The sequence below is a fragment of the Carcharodon carcharias genome, chromosome 34 (assembly GCF_017639515.1).
Source record: "Carcharodon carcharias isolate sCarCar2 chromosome 34, sCarCar2.pri, whole genome shotgun sequence".
Lineage (NCBI taxonomy): Eukaryota > Metazoa > Chordata > Chondrichthyes > Lamniformes > Lamnidae > Carcharodon > Carcharodon carcharias.
In genome coordinates, this window is record NC_054500.1 from 11,462,827 (window position 1) to 11,480,515 (window position 17,689).

Below are 17,689 nucleotides of genomic sequence, written 5' to 3' on the forward strand. Positions count from 1 at the left end.
GGCTACATGACCAGCCCAACTCAGTTGTGACTGTCTCAATCTGGTGTGGATGCTTGGCACACCAGCTCGGGTGGGCACCGCAGTGTTGGGTATTTTGTCCTGCCACCCGATCTTCAGAAGCTTCCAAAGGTAATCGGGTGAAAGTGGTTGAGCTTCTTGGCAGGACGCTGGCACACAGTCTGAGTCTCGTACGCGTAGATCAGAGTGGGCAGGACTATTGCTCGACAGACTTTCAGTTTGGTAGGAAGACTCACTCCTCTTCATTCCCAGACTGATGTTCGACATCTGCTGAAGGCTACACCTGCTTTGACAATTCCTGCACGTGTCTTATCGCCAACATAGACACCTCGAGAGAGAGTGTGCTGCCAAGATAAGATATGAGGAGGACCCTGGGACAGGCAGTCAGCAGCACCTAGAGGAGAGTGCGAGAGGAGAACCCTGGGACAGGCAGTCAGCAGCACCTAGAGGAGAGTGTGAGAGGAGAACCCTGGGACAGGCAGTCAGCAGCACCTAGAGGAAAGTGCGAGAGGAGGACCCTGGGACAGGCAGTCAGCAGCACCTAGAGGAAAGTGCGAGAGGAGGACCCTGGGTCAGGCAGTCAGCAGCACCTAGAGGAGAGAGTGAGAGGAGGACCCTGGGACAGGCAGTCAGCAGCTCCTAGAGGAGAGTGAGAGAGGAGCACCCTGGGACAGACAGTCAGCAGCACCTAGAGGAAAGTGCGAGAGGAGGACCCTGGGACAGGCAGTCAGCAGCACCTAGAGGAAAGTGCGAGAGGAGGACCCTGGGTCAGGCAGTCAGCAGCACCTAGAGGAGAGTGTGAGAGGAGGACCCTGGGACAGTCAGCAGCACCTAGAGGAGAGTGCGAGAGGAGGAACCTGGGACAGGCAGTCAGCAGCACCTAGAGGAGAGTGAGAGAGGAGGACCCTGGGACAGTCAGCAGCACCTAGAGGAGAGTGTGAGAGGAGGACCCTGGGACAGTCAGCAGCACCTAGAGGAGAGTGTGAGAGGAGGACCCTGGGACAGTCAGCAGCACCTAGAGGAGAGTGTGAGAGGAGGACCCTGGGACAGGCAGTCAGCAGCACCTAGAGGAGAGTGTGAGAGGAGGACCCTGGGACAGGCAGTCAGCAGCACCTAGAGGAGAGTGTGAGAGGAGGACCCTGGGACAGTCAGCAGCACCTAGAGGAGAGTGTGAGAGGAGGACCCTGGGACAGTCAGCAGCACCTAGAGGAGAGTGTGAGAGGAGGACCCTGGGACAGGCAGTCAGCAGCACCTAGAGGAGAGTGTGAGAGGAGGACCCTGGGACAGGCAGTCAGCAGCACCAAGAGGAGAGTGTGAGAGGAGGACCCTGGGACAGTCAGCAGCACCTAGAGGAGAGTGCGAGAGGAGGACCCTGGGACAGTCAGCAGCACCTAGAGGAGAGTGTGAGAGGAGGACCCTGGGACAGTCAGTCAGCAGCACCTAGAGGAGAGTGTGAGAGGAGGACCCTGGGACAGTCAGTCAGCAGCACCTAGAGGAGAGTGTGAGAGGAGGACACTGGGACAGGCAGTCAGCAGCACCTAGAGGAGAGAGTGTGAGAGGAGGACCCTGGGACAGGCAGTCAGCAGCATCTAGCACCCAACAGCACAGGAAGCGTATAAGTTCTTTGGTTGGTGAGAAACTGATGCTAAGGAATGTCATCAAGTAGCTGAGAACTACAATAGCACATTCTTTTTAAAAGAAGGGGCTATTACATTGAAGTAAGAAACACAAGCCATAGGGAAATAAAGTTAAATCGAGGCCAGGTAAAATAAGGTGCAAAAGGAAACCAAAGTAAAATAAAGTTAACACAAGGGAAATAAATTGAAGCCATGGCAGGACAACTCGGTCATGTGGAATGCGTGTCTTGTAATATGTGGGAAGTTGTGGATGCTACCAGTATCCTAGATGACCACATGTGCAGGAAGTGTCACCAGCTGCAGAACCTTGAGCTCTGGGTTTCAGAGCTCGAGCGGCGGCTGGAGTCACTGTTGCACGTCTGCCAGGCTGAGATCTACGTGGATAGCACATTCAGGGAAGTAGTCACATCGCAGCTTAGGAGCCAGGAGGCAGAAAGGGAATGGGTGACCACAAGCAGCCCAAGAAAATTGGCCAGGTAGTGCAGGAGTCCCCTGGGGTCCCACTCACCAATCGGTTTTCCATTTTGGATACAGGTGAGGACATTGGTTCCTCGAAGAGTGCAGTTAGAGTCAAGTTTGTGCCACCACAGGCAGCTCTGCTGTACAGGAGGGGAGGAAGAAGAGGTGAAGAGCATTAGTAATAGGGGATTCGTTAGATAGGGGAACAGACAGGCATTTCTGTCACTATAGACATGGCTCCGGGATAGTATGCTACCTCCTAGGTGCTAGGGTCAAGGATGTCATGGAGCAGCTGCAGGACATTCTACTGGCGAAAGATGATCATCCAGAAGTTGTGGTCCATGTAGATACCAATGAGTCAGGTCGGAAAGGGGATGAGATCCTGAAAGCAGACTTTAGGGAGCTAAGAAAGAGATTGAAAAGCAGAACATCTAAAGCAGTGATCTCAGGATTACTCCCAGTCCCGCATGCAAGCGAATATAGAAATAGGAGAACTGAGTGAATATACACATGGCTGGAAAGCTGGTGTAGGAGGGAGGGCATCAGATATCCAAGGCATTGAGACCAGGTCTTGGAAAGGTGGGACCTATACAAGCTGGACGGTCTACCCCTGAATAGGGCTGAGACGAATATCCTTGCAGGGAGATTTGCTAGTGCTGTTGGGTGGGGTGGGGGGAGGTTTAAACTGGGTTGGCCGGGAGATGGGAACCTGAGGGCAAATTCAGAGGGAACAGGTGGTGGAGAATTAGTGAGTGACCCCGAAAGACAGATGCAGCAACGGTTAAAAAGTGTACAGCACAGGAATTTGGCAGTGTTAAAAGATAAATATGTAAATGCAAGAAGCATTATAAATAACGCCGATGAGCTGAGGTTACAGATAGACACATGGCGGCCTGATATCATCGCTATGACAGAAACTTGGCTTAAGGAGGGGCAAAAATGGCAGCTCAACAAACTTGGATACAGAGTTTTCAGGCAGGATAGGGAGGGGGATAAAAATGGTTGTGGTGTAGCATTATTGGTTAAAGGATCAATTACAGCTGTAGGGAGGGATGATATACTAAATGAAGCATCAAATGAGGACATATGGGTTGAGCTCAGAAATAAATAACGGGCAGCCACAATAAGGGGTCAATTCCCCAGGGCATAGATTTAAGGTGATTGGTAGAAGGATTAGTGGGGACATGAGGAAAACCTTTTTCACCCAAAGGATGGTGGACGTCTGGAATTCACTGCCTAAGTTGATGGTTGAGGCTGAAACACTGAACTCATTCAAAAGGTACCTGGATCTGCATCTGAAGTGCTGTAACCTGCAAAGCTACAGACCAGGTGCTGGAAAGTGGGATTAAAATGAGCGGCTAGTTTCTTTTCTCTCTTTTTGGCCGGTGCAGACACAATGGGCTGAATAGTTTCTTTCTGCACCATAACTTTTCTATGCTCCTATGGTTCTATAAGTGAACGTATTCACTGCTGACAGGCTCTGGCCATGGGTTGAAACCTTGAGCTCGAAATGGGGCTTCCTTGGAGCAGGCTGGTGCGTTACTTCAGTTTTCTTTGTGCTGACAGTCACGCCGAAGTTGCATGCGTTGGAGGACAAGTCCATGCTGCACTGCATGTCCAGCTCGGAACCAGCAGCTAGCACACAGTCATTGGCAAACAGGAAATCACAAAGTATGTCCTTGGAGATCTTGATCTCGGATTGAGCAGTTCCCATCCATGCAATATCTATTTCAATGCCAGGGTCACCGTTATGGAAGGCAGGCGAGCATGGCAAAGAAGAATGTGCTGAAGAGGGTTGGCACTAGCACGCAGCCCTGTTTAACTCCACTAGTGACTGGGAATGGGTCAGAAGATTCACCATCATCCAGGACATAGGTTATTGAAGATGGCAGGGCATGATGAGACAGCAGTTAATAAAGCATATTGTATCTTAGGCTTTATTAATTGGGGCATTGAGTACAAGAGTAAGGAGGCTATGTTGAATTTGTATAAAACACTGGGTAGACCTCATTTGGAGCACTATGTCCAGTTCTGGACATCATACTTGAGGAAGGATGTGAAGGCATTGGAGAGGGTTCAGAGGAGATTCACAAGAATTAATCCCAAGATGAAGAACTATAGCTATGAGGATAGATTGGAGAGGTTGGGACTCTTTTCCTTGGAGAAAAGAAGGCTGAGAGAAGACTTAATAGAGATGCTCAAGATCCTGTGGGGCATGGACAGCGTAAATAGTGAGAAACTGTTCCCACTCAAGAGAACATCAAGAACTAGAGGGCACAGACTCAAAATAATTGGCAAAAGGAGTAAATGTGATGTGAGGAAAATATTTTTCACCCAGAGGGTGGTTGGAGTCTGGAACAAACCTCCTGAGAGGGTGGTGGAGGCAGATTCGATCGAGGTATTCAAAAGTGAATCGGATTGCTACCTGTAAAGAGAGAATGGGCAAGGTCACAGGGATAAGACAGGGGAGTGGGACTAGGTGGGATGCTCTTTCAGAGAGCCAGTGAAGACTCAATGGGCCAAATGGCCTCCTCCTGCACTGTAAAGATTCTGTGATACTGTGATATGTGAGCACGCTGTCATGGAACTGTTAAACCATTGTGATAAATTTCTCAGGGCAGCCAAATTTCTCCTTCCAAAGGCTCTAATGGCCGACTGTGTCAAAGGCCTTGGTCAGGTCAACAAACGTAGCGTCAAGGTCCATGTTCTGTTCTTGGCATTTCTCCTGGAGCTATCTAGCCACAAACATCAGCAATATTTATACCTGAAACATCATCATTTAAGCAGATTGTCTTTATTGCCGTTATCTCATTGCTGTGTGTGGGAGCTTGCTGTGCACAAATTGGCTGCTGCATTTCCTACATTATAACGATATCTACACATCCAAAGTAGCAAAGGTGATGTAGCTATGAGGGTAGATTGGAGATGTTGGGACTCTTTTCCCTGAGAAAAGAAGGCTGAGAGGTTGTAAAGTGGCTGTAAAGTGCTTCATTGGTTGTAAAGTGCTTTGAGATATCCTGACATTGTGAAAGATGTTGTGGAAATGCAACTGCATTGGCCCAAATCATGAACCTCCACTGGCTACATTAACAAGATGGGTGCTACATTGATCTTAATCTCTGTGGGTTTTATCTTTAGGGAATGATTGTGATCCCTCTCCTTGCGTCTGTTTTGTATGATTCCAATTATTGGGAGAGTCCGGAAACATTCAGCCCAGACCGTTTTCTGGATAAGAAAGGACGATTTAAGGAAAATGAAGCTTTCATGCCATTTTCAGCAGGTTTGGACAACATTTATATTGTGTGCTTTCTTAATTTAAATTGCGAAATTGAGATGAGGGGACCAAGACCCATGGTACAAGGTTGGAAGGGCACAATGGGAGAGGCACAGGTTTATTCATACCAAATTTGGCCTTTCTAAATCCTGTTCGCTGAAGTCAAGACTGAGGCCTCCAGAAAGAATACGTTAGAATTGAAGATGTGTTTTCAGACGATTAAAGGGTTTGATCGGGTTGCTAGAGGCAAACTATTTCCTGGGGGGGGGTGGGGTGTGTGTGTGTGTGTGTGCGTGTGTGTGTGGAGAACAAGGGGAGAGAACTTTAACTTGAGAGCCAAGCCATTCAGGAATGATGTCAGAAAGCACTTCCTCACACAGAGGTTAGTAGAAACCTGGGACTCCCTCCCCCAACAAACTGTTGAGGCTGAGAGGATGAATTGAAAATTTCAAAACTGGGATTGATAGATTTTTGTTAGGCAAGGGTATCAAGGGTTACCGAATCAAAGTGGGTAAATGGAGTTAAGGCATAGATCAGTCACAGATTTAATTGAATAGTGGAATAGGCTCAAGGGCTGAATGGCATCCTCCTGCTTCTATATCTGAGGCAGTGCCATTGGAGCATAGGAAGAACAAGGGAACCTTCAAAATAACGCAGCCTCCCTTCTTCCTCCTGAAATACCCTTTCCTTATCTTCTGTAAGTTCATTTCTAGCTCTTTCTTATCAATCTTGCAGATCTAGGTTGTGAGGCAGAGTTAGTGACTGAAGCAGAGATTACTGGCCTGGATTTTAGCTCCCAAGGGGTTGCCAACAATGAAGAAACTGGGCTGATGGGTTCATGCCACTCGCCCATGGCAAAGTGTTTGAATCCCACTGCTAATTTCCCGAGATCATGGGGAATAGGTCAGATAAACAGCTCACCAACATGAGGTGGGCAATGGGTTTGGGGTCTGGGGCCACTCAAGAACATGATCTCATGCTCGGGGAGCGGTGGGTGGGGTGGGGGTGGAGGTGGGAGTTAGGGAGGCCTAAACTTTCATATTGGTCCCTATATGAAGCTTTTATGTTCCTCCTTACCCCAACAAAGGAGAGAACTTTCTCTTTATCAGCGTCTCCTGGTTCCGATCCCAGAATAACCTGGATGGAAAGGCTTCTCCACCCCAACCTGGATTTAAAATAGCAGTTGGGCCCCAGTGACCTCACCAGGGCTGGCCAGCGCAGTGCAGGGAAGATCCCATCGGCTTTGGACAGGTCGTCTTGTAGGATGCTGCAGAAAAGGGAGTTAAGATTGCAGATAGCAGGATCCTGGCATTTCAGCTATCCACCCACTCAGGGAAGGGGCTTTAAACCCCACCCCACCCCCGCCAACCCCCGTGACACCATTTAGAAGTGAGGGTTAGATAAACGATTGAAGGAAATGGGAATAAAAAGATACAATTGGCACACGGGATTAGGGCTAATACTGGTCAAGAGGATAAAGACCAACAGGGACTGACTGGGTCCAATGACCTGTCTCCATGTTGTGACTTCTATGTCACCTTCACCTTGAAAGACCTTCTGGTGAACTCGCATAATTGCGACTCCCTGACTCGCAAAGAGGCGATAGAACTCCCACCTGGATTTGCCAACATTCCAGGATTGGCCTGGAATCTCCAGGTATTAAAAAGGTAACCTCCAGTACACTGCTGTGGGCAACACCCAGGAACAGAAAAAAACATAGGGGGATTAAAAAAACACTTGTATTTTCATTTCTTTGAACACGTCTGCTTACCAGTTATAAAAATATTGGTGATGATGTGGGGGATGGGGAAGGGGGGTGTTGGGTGGATGGATGTGGGGGGAAATAAAGGCTGTTTGACTGATGGTCAAGTATCGGCCAATCAAATAATGGGGAGACTGCTATCCAAATGACTGTGGGCAGGTGGGTGTTGCGATGACCGGCATGTAGGACAACCAATGGCGGGAGTGTCGGGATTAAAAACAGAAAATGCTGGTAAACCTCAGCAGGTCTGGCAACATCTGTGCAGCGAGAAACAGAGTTAACGTCTCAAGTCCGTATGACTCTTCTCAGAGCTAATGAGAAGTAGAAATGTGATGTGATGGATTTTATGCTGTTTAGGAAGGGGTGGAGCAGGTGGAGCAAGATAAAAGGCCAGGGATAAGCGACAGCTACTGTGGGAGTGTTGGGGGCAACCAGTGGCCTGAGTGTGGGGGTCAGAACAGCTGGTGCCTTGAGATCATATGATGACACCCCCAGGAATACCTCCAAACAAAGTTGGCAACCCAAACCCCATCCTGTTAAAGGCCCAGCTATATCCATGGACTTTCCATTATTCCGTTCCTGTGAGGTCAGTTCCTCACACCTCTGCGTTACTTGTCCATCTCTTACAGGGAGCCGGATGTGCATAGGTGAGACCGTGGCCCAGATGCAGCTTTTCCTGTTTCTCACAGCCCTGCTGCAGAACTTCACCTTGAGATCCCTGGCAGAGCCACACGCCATTGATATCAGCCCTCTGTCCAGTGGCTTCTCAACCCTGCATCGACCGTACCAGTTATATTGTGTCCCTCGCAAATCAGCATGAAACACAGCCAAAGGAAAAAACACCCAAGCCACGTGATCAGGAAGGGGTCAAAATGGACTTCACAGCGTTGTGGTACAACAAGTTATTTTTTTTAAAGCGTGAACAATTGGAATCGACAATTCCCTCATTCTCTGAGGGTTTAAAAAATCAAACTTACAGTATGGAATTAGGCCTGGATGTTGACCGAATCAGACAAGAACACAACAGGTTCACTTGCTTTGAAAGACATTAATGAACCAGTTGGGTTTTTATGACAATCCAACAACGTTACCATGGTAACATCGCTGCAAATAACTTCCACCCTTTAAACATTTTGAAGTGTTACTTTGAGTGAATGAAAGGTCATTTGAAAGCTTACATGGTGAGAGCAGTAACATTGAGTAAGACGATCTTACAGTTATACCAGGTAAAGTTTGTTCTGAACGGAGCAGTTGTTACCGATTAGAAGGGCTACTGGGCCTCAGCATTTCAGTCAGTGTACTCTACCCGTCATTTGTATAATGTTCTTGGTCTCATTGTACTAACACAGAACATTTGAAGAATCTGCTAAGTAAGGAAAATGTTAGCTATATTAAGGAACAACTCACTGTGGCTTCCTCTTGCCATGAGATTCAACAAGAGAGAGCAAGATCATGAGACATTGCATCACTTCCTGTGATGATGTGGACTGGGTCTCCTTAGCGTACCACACAGTCAGAATACATCTTGACTTATACCTTATACTACATCTCCCCAAGTCTCTGTTTCATCCCATTATACTACATCTCCCCAAGTCTCTGTTTCTACCCATTTTACTATATCTCCCCAAGTCTCTGTTTCTCCCCATTATACTACATCTCCCCAAGTCTGTTTATACCCGTTATTCTATATCTCCCCCCACACCACCACGCAGCCCCCCCCCCCCACCCCAAGTGTCTGACTTCTATTTATAGGGAAAACCACTGTGGCACTTTCACAAGTCTACCTGACCGGGTCTTCTGCTCCTTTGGAGGAGATTGCAGATTTGAGTCCTGCGTATACATGTTAACATTCTTGCTGCCGATTGGTCAATTGTGCAGAATGGATGGCAATGTGTTTCTTGAAGCTCTATCATTCATGCTCAAAAAGAGGACAAACCATCTTCTAGTAAACCAGGAATTTACAGCCCCTAGCATGCAATTGCAGACTCATCTACATTGGGGAAATGTGCCACAGCCTACAAACTAGGCTCAAGGAACATCAAACCTCCTTCAAACACAGTGAATGGGGCAAGTCAGCTATCGTCAAACACGCTCAACTTAATAACCACCACATCCAATGGGCCAACTCTGGACTTGTCTCATCCATCACACGTTGGCACACAAGACCTGGCAGGGAGGCCATGAAGCTCAACCAACACCACACTGTCCCCCAAGGTGGCAGCCTTCTCAACAGTGACAACTGGCTACCCTTATTCAAGAGACACATTACCAACCATTCTGTGCAGCTGACTGATCAGAAGCAAGAATGTCATTCTGCCAAATGATGGGTAAAGTATGCTGTCTAAAATGTTGAGGCCTACCAGTTCTTCTAAGCCAGGAGTAAAAAGCAGTTCGGACCAGTATTCTTAATTTCCCAGTTTTACTGGTGTTCCATTTTAAGGTGTACAAGACCATTTCGGACCAGTATTCTTATTCCCCAGTTTTACTGGCGTTCCACTTTATGGAATACTAGACCAGTTCGGACCAGTATTCTTATTTCCCAGTTTTTACTCCTGGAAAGGAACTTTTTTTTAAGATAACAACTGCTTTTTCCAGAGCAAATTCTACATGGTGCAAAAATCATCTCACTTGATGGAAGAATATTTTTAATTACTAATTGAGGGCTGATTGGGCAATGTGTCAGGCTGGTACCCAGAACAGTTCAAACCTCCCATTATATAGTGACATACCTGCATTGATGTGTGTCACTGAGCCCCATGCAAACGAGGGAAGCCCTGGATTTAGTCCCTAGGCAGTGCCAGGGTGGTGGGGAGCCAGCACATCAAAAGTTAGCTGATCCTGCCCGAAGCAGCTGTAAACTATTGGCCTCAGTGCCTGATGACGATGGAAGGAAAATCAGCTTCTGATTGGTGTCTGGTGCTCCCATGGATTTCCCATTGCCCCAAATTGGGCAGGTAAAGTGGGGAAAATTGGGACCTGGGACCTAAACTTATCAACCACCTACCTGCCCGCCCTAGTCACTTCTCCCCTGCTCAGCCCTATGTAAAACAATGATGAGAAGACAGGGCCTGAGTTCCTGGCCCACTTCCCTCCCATCCACCTCACTCCCCCCTGAGATAAAGTTTTTGACAGAGGGACAAAGACCAGGGAAGGCTTCCTAGTGATGTCAGCCCTGGCACCTCAGGATCAGAAGGTCATGTGTGGAAGCCCTTAATCCAGAGACTCAACAATCACAACAATGGTCATTATTACATTCTGGGATCGTGCTGTGTGCAAACTGTCTGCCACAATTCCTTCTACAACTCTAGAGAGACAAAGGGAGGCAGAGAGGAAGTAAGGAGAACAAGAAGAGACAGCATTTGCTCGTCAGTTGCAGACAATTGTCCGGCACAGTGAGCAACTGTCCTGGATTTTACGAGACTGTCACACGTTTGAGGTGTTTGTCCCCTAGTTTGCTGCCAGGATGCGCTTTGTCCTGTAGTTTTGATCCATGATTTTTACTAATGGGTTCCCCGCTCTTCTCTCACAGGTTCGCCAGCACATCACTCCCTGTGCTGCACAACTCCCCACCACCCCACCCTCACAGGTTCGCCAGCAATCCCCCCAGTTGTATAGCCCACCATGCCATAGTGTCCCTTAGCTTTTTCCCTGAGAGTTGGTCACCCTGTTGTCCAGTTAAGATGTACATGACCAGCTGGTTAGTTGCCATCCCACTTTTCAAAAAGTTTCAGTAAATTTATAGAAATATTCTGCTTTTTAGAAATCAGTCGCAATTCAATCACACCTTATCCCCGAGTCAGAAACTGCTTGTGTTAAATGTACAGTATAATAAATGTCAAGTGCTCTCCCCAGTGGAAAGAGATTGTTACTGCAGCAACTGTTTGATTTAATAACATGTGAAGATGAGGGATTACAGCTGCGTAGATATACGGGAGAAGCCACGGTTGTCTTCTCAAAGGCTCAGAGGAGATTTGGTAGAGGCATTTAAAATCAAGAAGGGTTTAGATGGAGTAAATAAAGACAAACTGTTTCCGATGGCTGACGGATCAATAACCCAAAGACACACATCTAAATTGGTTGGTAAATGAGCCGGGGGGCCGGGGGGGGACATGAGGAAATATATTTTAAGGAATGGGTGGTGAGGATTTGAAATGTACTGCACTGATAGGGAGGTGGATACAGATTCAATAGTAGCCTTCAAAAAGGAATTGGGTAAGTATTTGAGAAAATGTTGAATGTACAGGAGAAATGGTGCAGAAGTGGTGCTAACTGGATCACTCTGATTGAGCAGACATAGACTCCAAAAGCTGACTAGTCTCCTTCTATGCTACTATTCTATTAGTGGTTTTTTGGTAGCGCAGAACTTGAGCATTGCTGAAAAAAGAGACATGCTGTTGAAGCTTTTCATCTTGCACTCATTCAGGATAGCTTGCAAGAAATTACCAAACTGTTACAAGGGAACAACAATTTATACTGCATGAGAAGAGAGCGCTGATTGGTTGGCAAGTGGACTCTGACTGATGGAGGCATTGCTCAGGAGAATGCACCAGGGAACAGTTAACTGCCAAGTTTTGTTCAAATTCAAACCGGGCAGGTTGACTCTGATCAAGACATTGCCCTGGGAGATGAACCAGGGAATGACTGTTTCCTAGGCTTTTGTTTAGTTGAAAATAGTGTAAAGTTGTGCACATTTTCCTTCTGTCTACAAAGGACAGGGCCCTGTGTGTGAATATACGTGGCTTCTAGCCATGTTACAGTTGGTAATTTCTTGCTATCTGTCCTGATGAGTGCAAGACAAAAAGCTTTGACAGCTTGTCTCTTTTTTCCAGCAACATTCTATTCGTATCGATTTCTCTCTGCTTTTCTCATTAGAAACTGTGACACATGAGCATCAAGCTCTCTTAAATTTCTCAACTCCATAATCTCATTAAAAGTAGTCAAATAAGCTTTGAACCACTTACAACAAAGTGGTGCGTTATTCTATAGGTCTGGGTTCTGGAACAAACTACAGCCAGGAGATATGGGGCAGTGTAGGGTAAGGATTAACAGAATGGGTATGCTAATGTATGACATAGATGATGATGTATCATTGATATCAGTCAGTCGTGTGATAGACTCTCAAGGTTGGAACACATCCCTTCTCTGTAATCTGTTCAGTAGTACTAAACCTTTTTTGTGCAAGTATCAGAGTATGACTGGTCTGTCTGAGGGAAGATAGGCCACGCACACCAGTAACCAAGAAACACACCTAAAATCCATAGATCAGAGGGACCATCCAAAACAGGGAGCGGTCTTGCACTGACCTCCCTCACACACACCAGCTGTGCTCTATTTAAGTTTGAAAGCACACATGAAAATTAAGACTGAAAAACCCAGGCAGGCTTGGGTGATACGATGATGGGTGCGGAATTGGAGACCTGGGTGCACACGCCGTTCGTTTCCTGCCTATCATTCTGAATGTAAGCCTGGTTTTCTTAAGTGCAGTTGGCTCTGGTTGCCTCAAGACAAACCAGTCCTACATAGGGGGCCTGTGACAGGCATGATTTACCAATGCAAAGTGGCCTAATGGCTGTTTCAGGTGTGGACTGTGTATGGTGTTTTCTTTTTGGTCAACAGCATGCCCTTCTTGCCTGTCGTATTGGAGGCCATTTAACACCCAAAATAAAACGTGATGTAAAACCTGGAATTAAAACAGAGTAGTAGAATTTAGGCCAGGGCAACACTTTCCATTGTATAGTCCTTGGCAAATTTGACAATATCATAAGAGTTCTTTTATTAACATAATTGATGGACAATCCAAGACCACAATACACAAGGAATGCAACAAATATCCAGCACATCAGGAAGTCTCCCCCCAACCTCCCAACCCCACCCCGGAAACTGGGAGATTTTAATCCGGTAATCCCACAAGCTCACACAAAAATCGAGATGAGCAATTCCTACTAGAACACTTCTAGTCAAGTTTACACATCGGTCTATTACTGCATCTCTGGCACAGCCTCTCTGGAGCTCACAACTTTATTTGTAGAAAAGCAGTCCCAGACTCGTCACAGAGGCGTAATCAGACAAAAGTGGACACTAAGCCAAAGCAGGAGGAGGTGGCTAGAAGGTTGGACAGACAGGTGGATTTTCAGGAGGGTCTGACAGGATAGGGAGCTGGAGAGGTTCAGGGAAGGAATTCTAGAGGGTGGGGCCTAGTGGACTACAGGCATGACTCCATTGGAGGGGTGAAGATAAGGAGGATGCACAAGGGGCCAGAGTCAGATGAACGCAAAGGTTGTGGAGCTGGACGACGTTACAGAGAAAGGAAGGAGTAAGGCCCTGAAACAATTTGAACAGGAGGATGAGAATATCATATTGGAGGTTTTGAGGCAGCGGGAGACAACAGAGGCCAGCAAGAAGAGGGAACTGCTTGGAATTGCTTTTTCAGTGCTGGGATAAACCCAGACTGACACATTTCAGTCTTGGATTTAGAAACCTTTTGAACATTATCCCCACCATTAACATTAATGCAAAATTGTAATGGTAGCTGCAAATTCCAAAGTTAATTTACAATAATCATGAATTGGCCTGTATGTGGATGATAGCAGGGTTGTGATTGAAGAAAAAACCAACGGATTCAACTGCTGTTCTGTAACAACTAGTCTAACTAAAAATATCTGCATTTCAAATGAGAGGTTGGCACTACAGAATGGATGTTTTGCCTGAGCATGAAGCATTCACAGGTCAGGATAAACACAGGCAGATTCAGAACAAAGTTTCATCTGCTGTGATGTTCAAGTACATTATACAGGCACTCCACTGCAGTACTGAGGGAGTGACGCACTGCCAGAGATGCTGGCTTTCAAACGAGACTTTAAACTGAAGCCCCATATGTTCAGATAGATGTAAAAGATCCAATCATATTTGAACAGCAGCTAATTTTTGCCCTCAACCAACATCTTCAAAATAAAAACCAACCGATAATTTTTCTTTGCGGGATCTTGCTATGCACCAACTGGCTGCCGCATTTTGAAGGCAATTCATTGACTATTAAGTTTGTCGGGCGACCACCAATGATGTGAGAAGTGAATGGAAATGCTTACTTTAAGGCTGTGATAATTCTATTTCTCACACCAGCCATTCTTATGACCTATGAGGCTGACCCACATACAATAAATTTTCTGCAGGAGACTCAGTCTTTCAAGGGGTGACAACATAGCCGTAACTGTTGTCAAACCAAGGTGCATGGCCAGAGCGAAAACAAGTCAAAGCAACAAGGTACTTGGGAATCTTAATAGTTTTGCAGCTCTTAGGCGTTTAAAGAAACTGAGATGAAACCTTCAGGTATCCTAATTCTTGGGAGGTCTCTGTGACTGCATTTACAGAAACACATGCACTGTCCAAATTGAAATTCTTGAGGGTTTATAAAAAGCTGAAGAGCAACTGAAGCCTCCAGGTTGATCATCTGCATGCCAAAGCTGGGTCATGTGGCAGTTATCCAGTTCCACAAGAGTGCCCGGTCCACTTGTGAAGCTGCTCAGCTGCTTAAATCAAAGATCAACTGCAAACAATGTACAGATGAGTTTAAAATACATTTTTAATGACTTTTTTGTTTAAACATAATTGTTCAGTTTTAGGCATTGTAACAAAGTACCGACATAGTCACAAAGCAATAGCTTTAAAACTTAACCAAATGTAAAGTTAAATGGCAGGTATCAACAGGGAAAAAGAGCAAGTGTTCATACTATGAAGCATTCAGTCTAGATTGACAGTCTGACAGGACATAGGCATCTTGGTGATCAATGTTCCTAGGATTTACTTAACATATTTTCACTATAAACCCCTAGGATAAAATTCTTGTAATAACTAGTCTTTGCCTGTGTAACAGAATGGAATGATGAAGCACTTTTCTACATGGATCAGTGACAACACAAACTTGTGAATTTTACAATATGACAAATAAATTTACTTATCCACAAGCAATTTCATGTCTACAAGCTACCTATAAAGTCAAATAAAACACTAACAGTAGTGTGTGGGGTCACTACAATGCAGGCCACTATCTTGCATGCAATCATTTCTAATGAAGATTTCTCCAATTTTCTTCCCTACTCCCCCGCCCCCCCAGTACACCCATCGTTTCAATCCCATAGATAATTAGTTCATTTTGGTACCATTTCCAATGAGCCACTTCTCACGTTGTCACCAACAGATCAGCAGGTTATGTGATTGCAAGGCAGCATCATAAAAGTCCAGACCAACTTCCTCCACACACTCATTTCAAGTAGGACCAGTCACAAGATCTCACTGCCTCCCAAAGCAAATTGCATTGGGCTAGCTTTTTATATTCTTTGGTCGCTTGTTCTTCCACCTGCTTTTCACCCCACTGAAATTCCTGTACTGAAAATCAAGCAGGTTCTCTACGAGGCATGCAATCTGTTTCACCAGATTGCCACTCAGGTCGAAAACATATCCAACCCAACATCTACCAGGGATCAAGCTAGGGTCTTCCAGATCTGTACAGTTCAGTGATTCAACCATCAAGGTTAACTCTTTCTTGTAAAGTTTCTACCTATTAATGCTCTAGAATATTTATTCCAAACTAGATGTTCCGGCATCTAGTTATGCCTGCCCAAGATGTGATCAAAAGTTACTAAAGCCACTCATTCAAGTGACAATCTAGCAGGGTGGGAGAGTGGAGAGAGAGGGGTGAATTCATAATTTGAAATTTGCTTCCCTGAGGCAAAACCTTATCTGCTGCTAGTGTGGGAAAATGAGTAGTCACATAGTAAATGACCTATTATTTGAAAATGTTTAGTGGCCCGCCAAGTGGAGGGAGTAAACCAAATTAAATCAAATATCCTAATTATTTAATGACACAGCACAGGAGGCCATTCAGCCCATCCTGCCTTCCTGATCAGTTTGGAGTGAATTTAACCAGGTTGCCATTTCCTGTCTAGTTTGAGGTCAAGTTATTCATCACCAGGCCACAAGCCAAAGAGATACAGGGGTTGAGCTCTGGAGCTGGCCCACAAGCCACATCTTTCCAAAACTGGTTTATTTGGAGCATCACAATGAAACCTAATCGATTCCAGCAATGGAGATCAGTAGTTCTACCTTAGGACAGTGTGATAAAAGGCCGGCGTTACAAGATTGCCAAGCATTCATCATCACAGCAAGTCTCAGGATGTCATCATCTACCTTTCTCATGAGCACAGCACCTCAGGAAGGATAACTAGCCAAGACAATCACCTCCCTTTCTCCCACCCCTTCCCCAGGTGCAAAGCGAAACAGAGTAGTCACATAGTAAATGTGCACTCCTTTCAGGAACCGAGGCTGCATGAAGCAAGTGAAGTAAAACACACCCAAAGCTGAGAGATAGGCAGATTTGTTTTTTTTATTAACAGTATACGCTTTGTCAGCTTCTAGAGATGGAAGACAATTTTTCAGTTCATCAGCCAAAATGGTGGTGAAATAAACTGATTGCCTGAATGATATTGTAAAATGGTTTGGTTTGTACATAAAATGGAGTGTTTATTTCTTTGTTTAAATCCCTGCTTTTTTACAATAGCACAACTGCCAAACCTGAAGGGTGTTCAGAGATAATTCTCAGTGCTCCTCTTTGCCCAAGATAGACAACAATTGCTAAAACCCAACAGTATGATCAAAAATATTCCTTGTGCCCTTAATTATATTTCAGACAAACACAAATTCTTGTAAGACGTTAATGAGGACAGTAACACCAAAAGCTGTGTGTGTGTGTGTGTGTATGTATGTGTATGTGTATGTGTATCATTCAATCTTAGATCTTCCCCAGGTACAAAAGCTGTTTCAACCAGACTCAACGGAAAAGCACAAGCAAAGTCACGTGAATAGTTATACATTTATATAAAAAAAGTTAACACATGTTCAAGGTTCTAATAGTTTCAAAGAAATTTTGTCATTAGTTACCGACAAAATATTGACAGCTTATTAACAGTAAAAAGTTACATAAAAATCTAAAAAGGCGTCATTACATGAAACATCCCAGAATCTTAAAACTGTTTATTCCTTCTCTTTGCATCTTTTTCAATTATACAATCACTACTACTATATTGACACAATAAAATGCCTGAAGACTGGTGTGTTTCACACCCTGATGCAGCTTTTAAATCTTAAATACAACAGACTGCTAGTAGAATTATTGTTTTTTTTTAAAAAATGGTTTTGTGACAATAGCTTCGGCATTTGGATTTTACTGTGTCCCAGAGCCTTGGGATCCTCCCGAGTAATTTCCATAGTTGTAATTCCCATAGTAGTGGTTCCACTGACTCTGGTTCTGATAATACTGGCTCCACTGCTGAGCATACTGGAGGACAAAGGGAATATGGATAATGTTAAATTCACAGACATTAAGATTCACTAAAAGCAACATAAACATTTCAAAACATTTAAAAAAAACATAGAGCCATCTAGCTTTTCATAAAAATGTTTAAATGGGTGCTGTTACTGAGGGAGATCAAGCACTGGTTCAGCACAATGCCCAGTGTGCACTAAATATGTTACAGTCCATTAGAG

General features: G+C 45.2%; 2 protein-coding genes across 3 annotated transcripts in view; one reads left to right on the top strand and one right to left on the bottom strand.

Moving 5' to 3' along the window:
- Positions 1 to 15,115, top strand: part of LOC121272532 (cytochrome P450 2F2-like) — a 51,540-nt gene extending 36,425 nt beyond the window's left edge. Inside the window, exons 8-9 of the mRNA XM_041179150.1 lie at positions 5,253 to 5,394; positions 7,780 to 15,115. Coding sequence (XP_041035084.1) covers positions 5,253 to 5,394; positions 7,780 to 7,970 — 333 coding nt within the window. The 3' untranslated portion in view covers positions 7,971 to 15,115. The remainder of the gene's footprint in view (positions 1 to 5,252; positions 5,395 to 7,779) is intronic.
- The window catches only part of LOC121272531 (heterogeneous nuclear ribonucleoprotein U-like protein 1), a 78,580-nt gene continuing 75,602 nt past the window's right edge, over positions 14,712 to 17,689 (bottom strand). For both annotated transcript variants that reach the window (XM_041179148.1, XM_041179149.1), the window contains exon 15: positions 14,712 to 17,480. In XM_041179148.1, the coding sequence (XP_041035082.1) occupies positions 17,367 to 17,480 (114 nt within the window). In that variant the 3' untranslated portion in view covers positions 14,712 to 17,366. The remainder of the gene's footprint in view (positions 17,481 to 17,689) is intronic.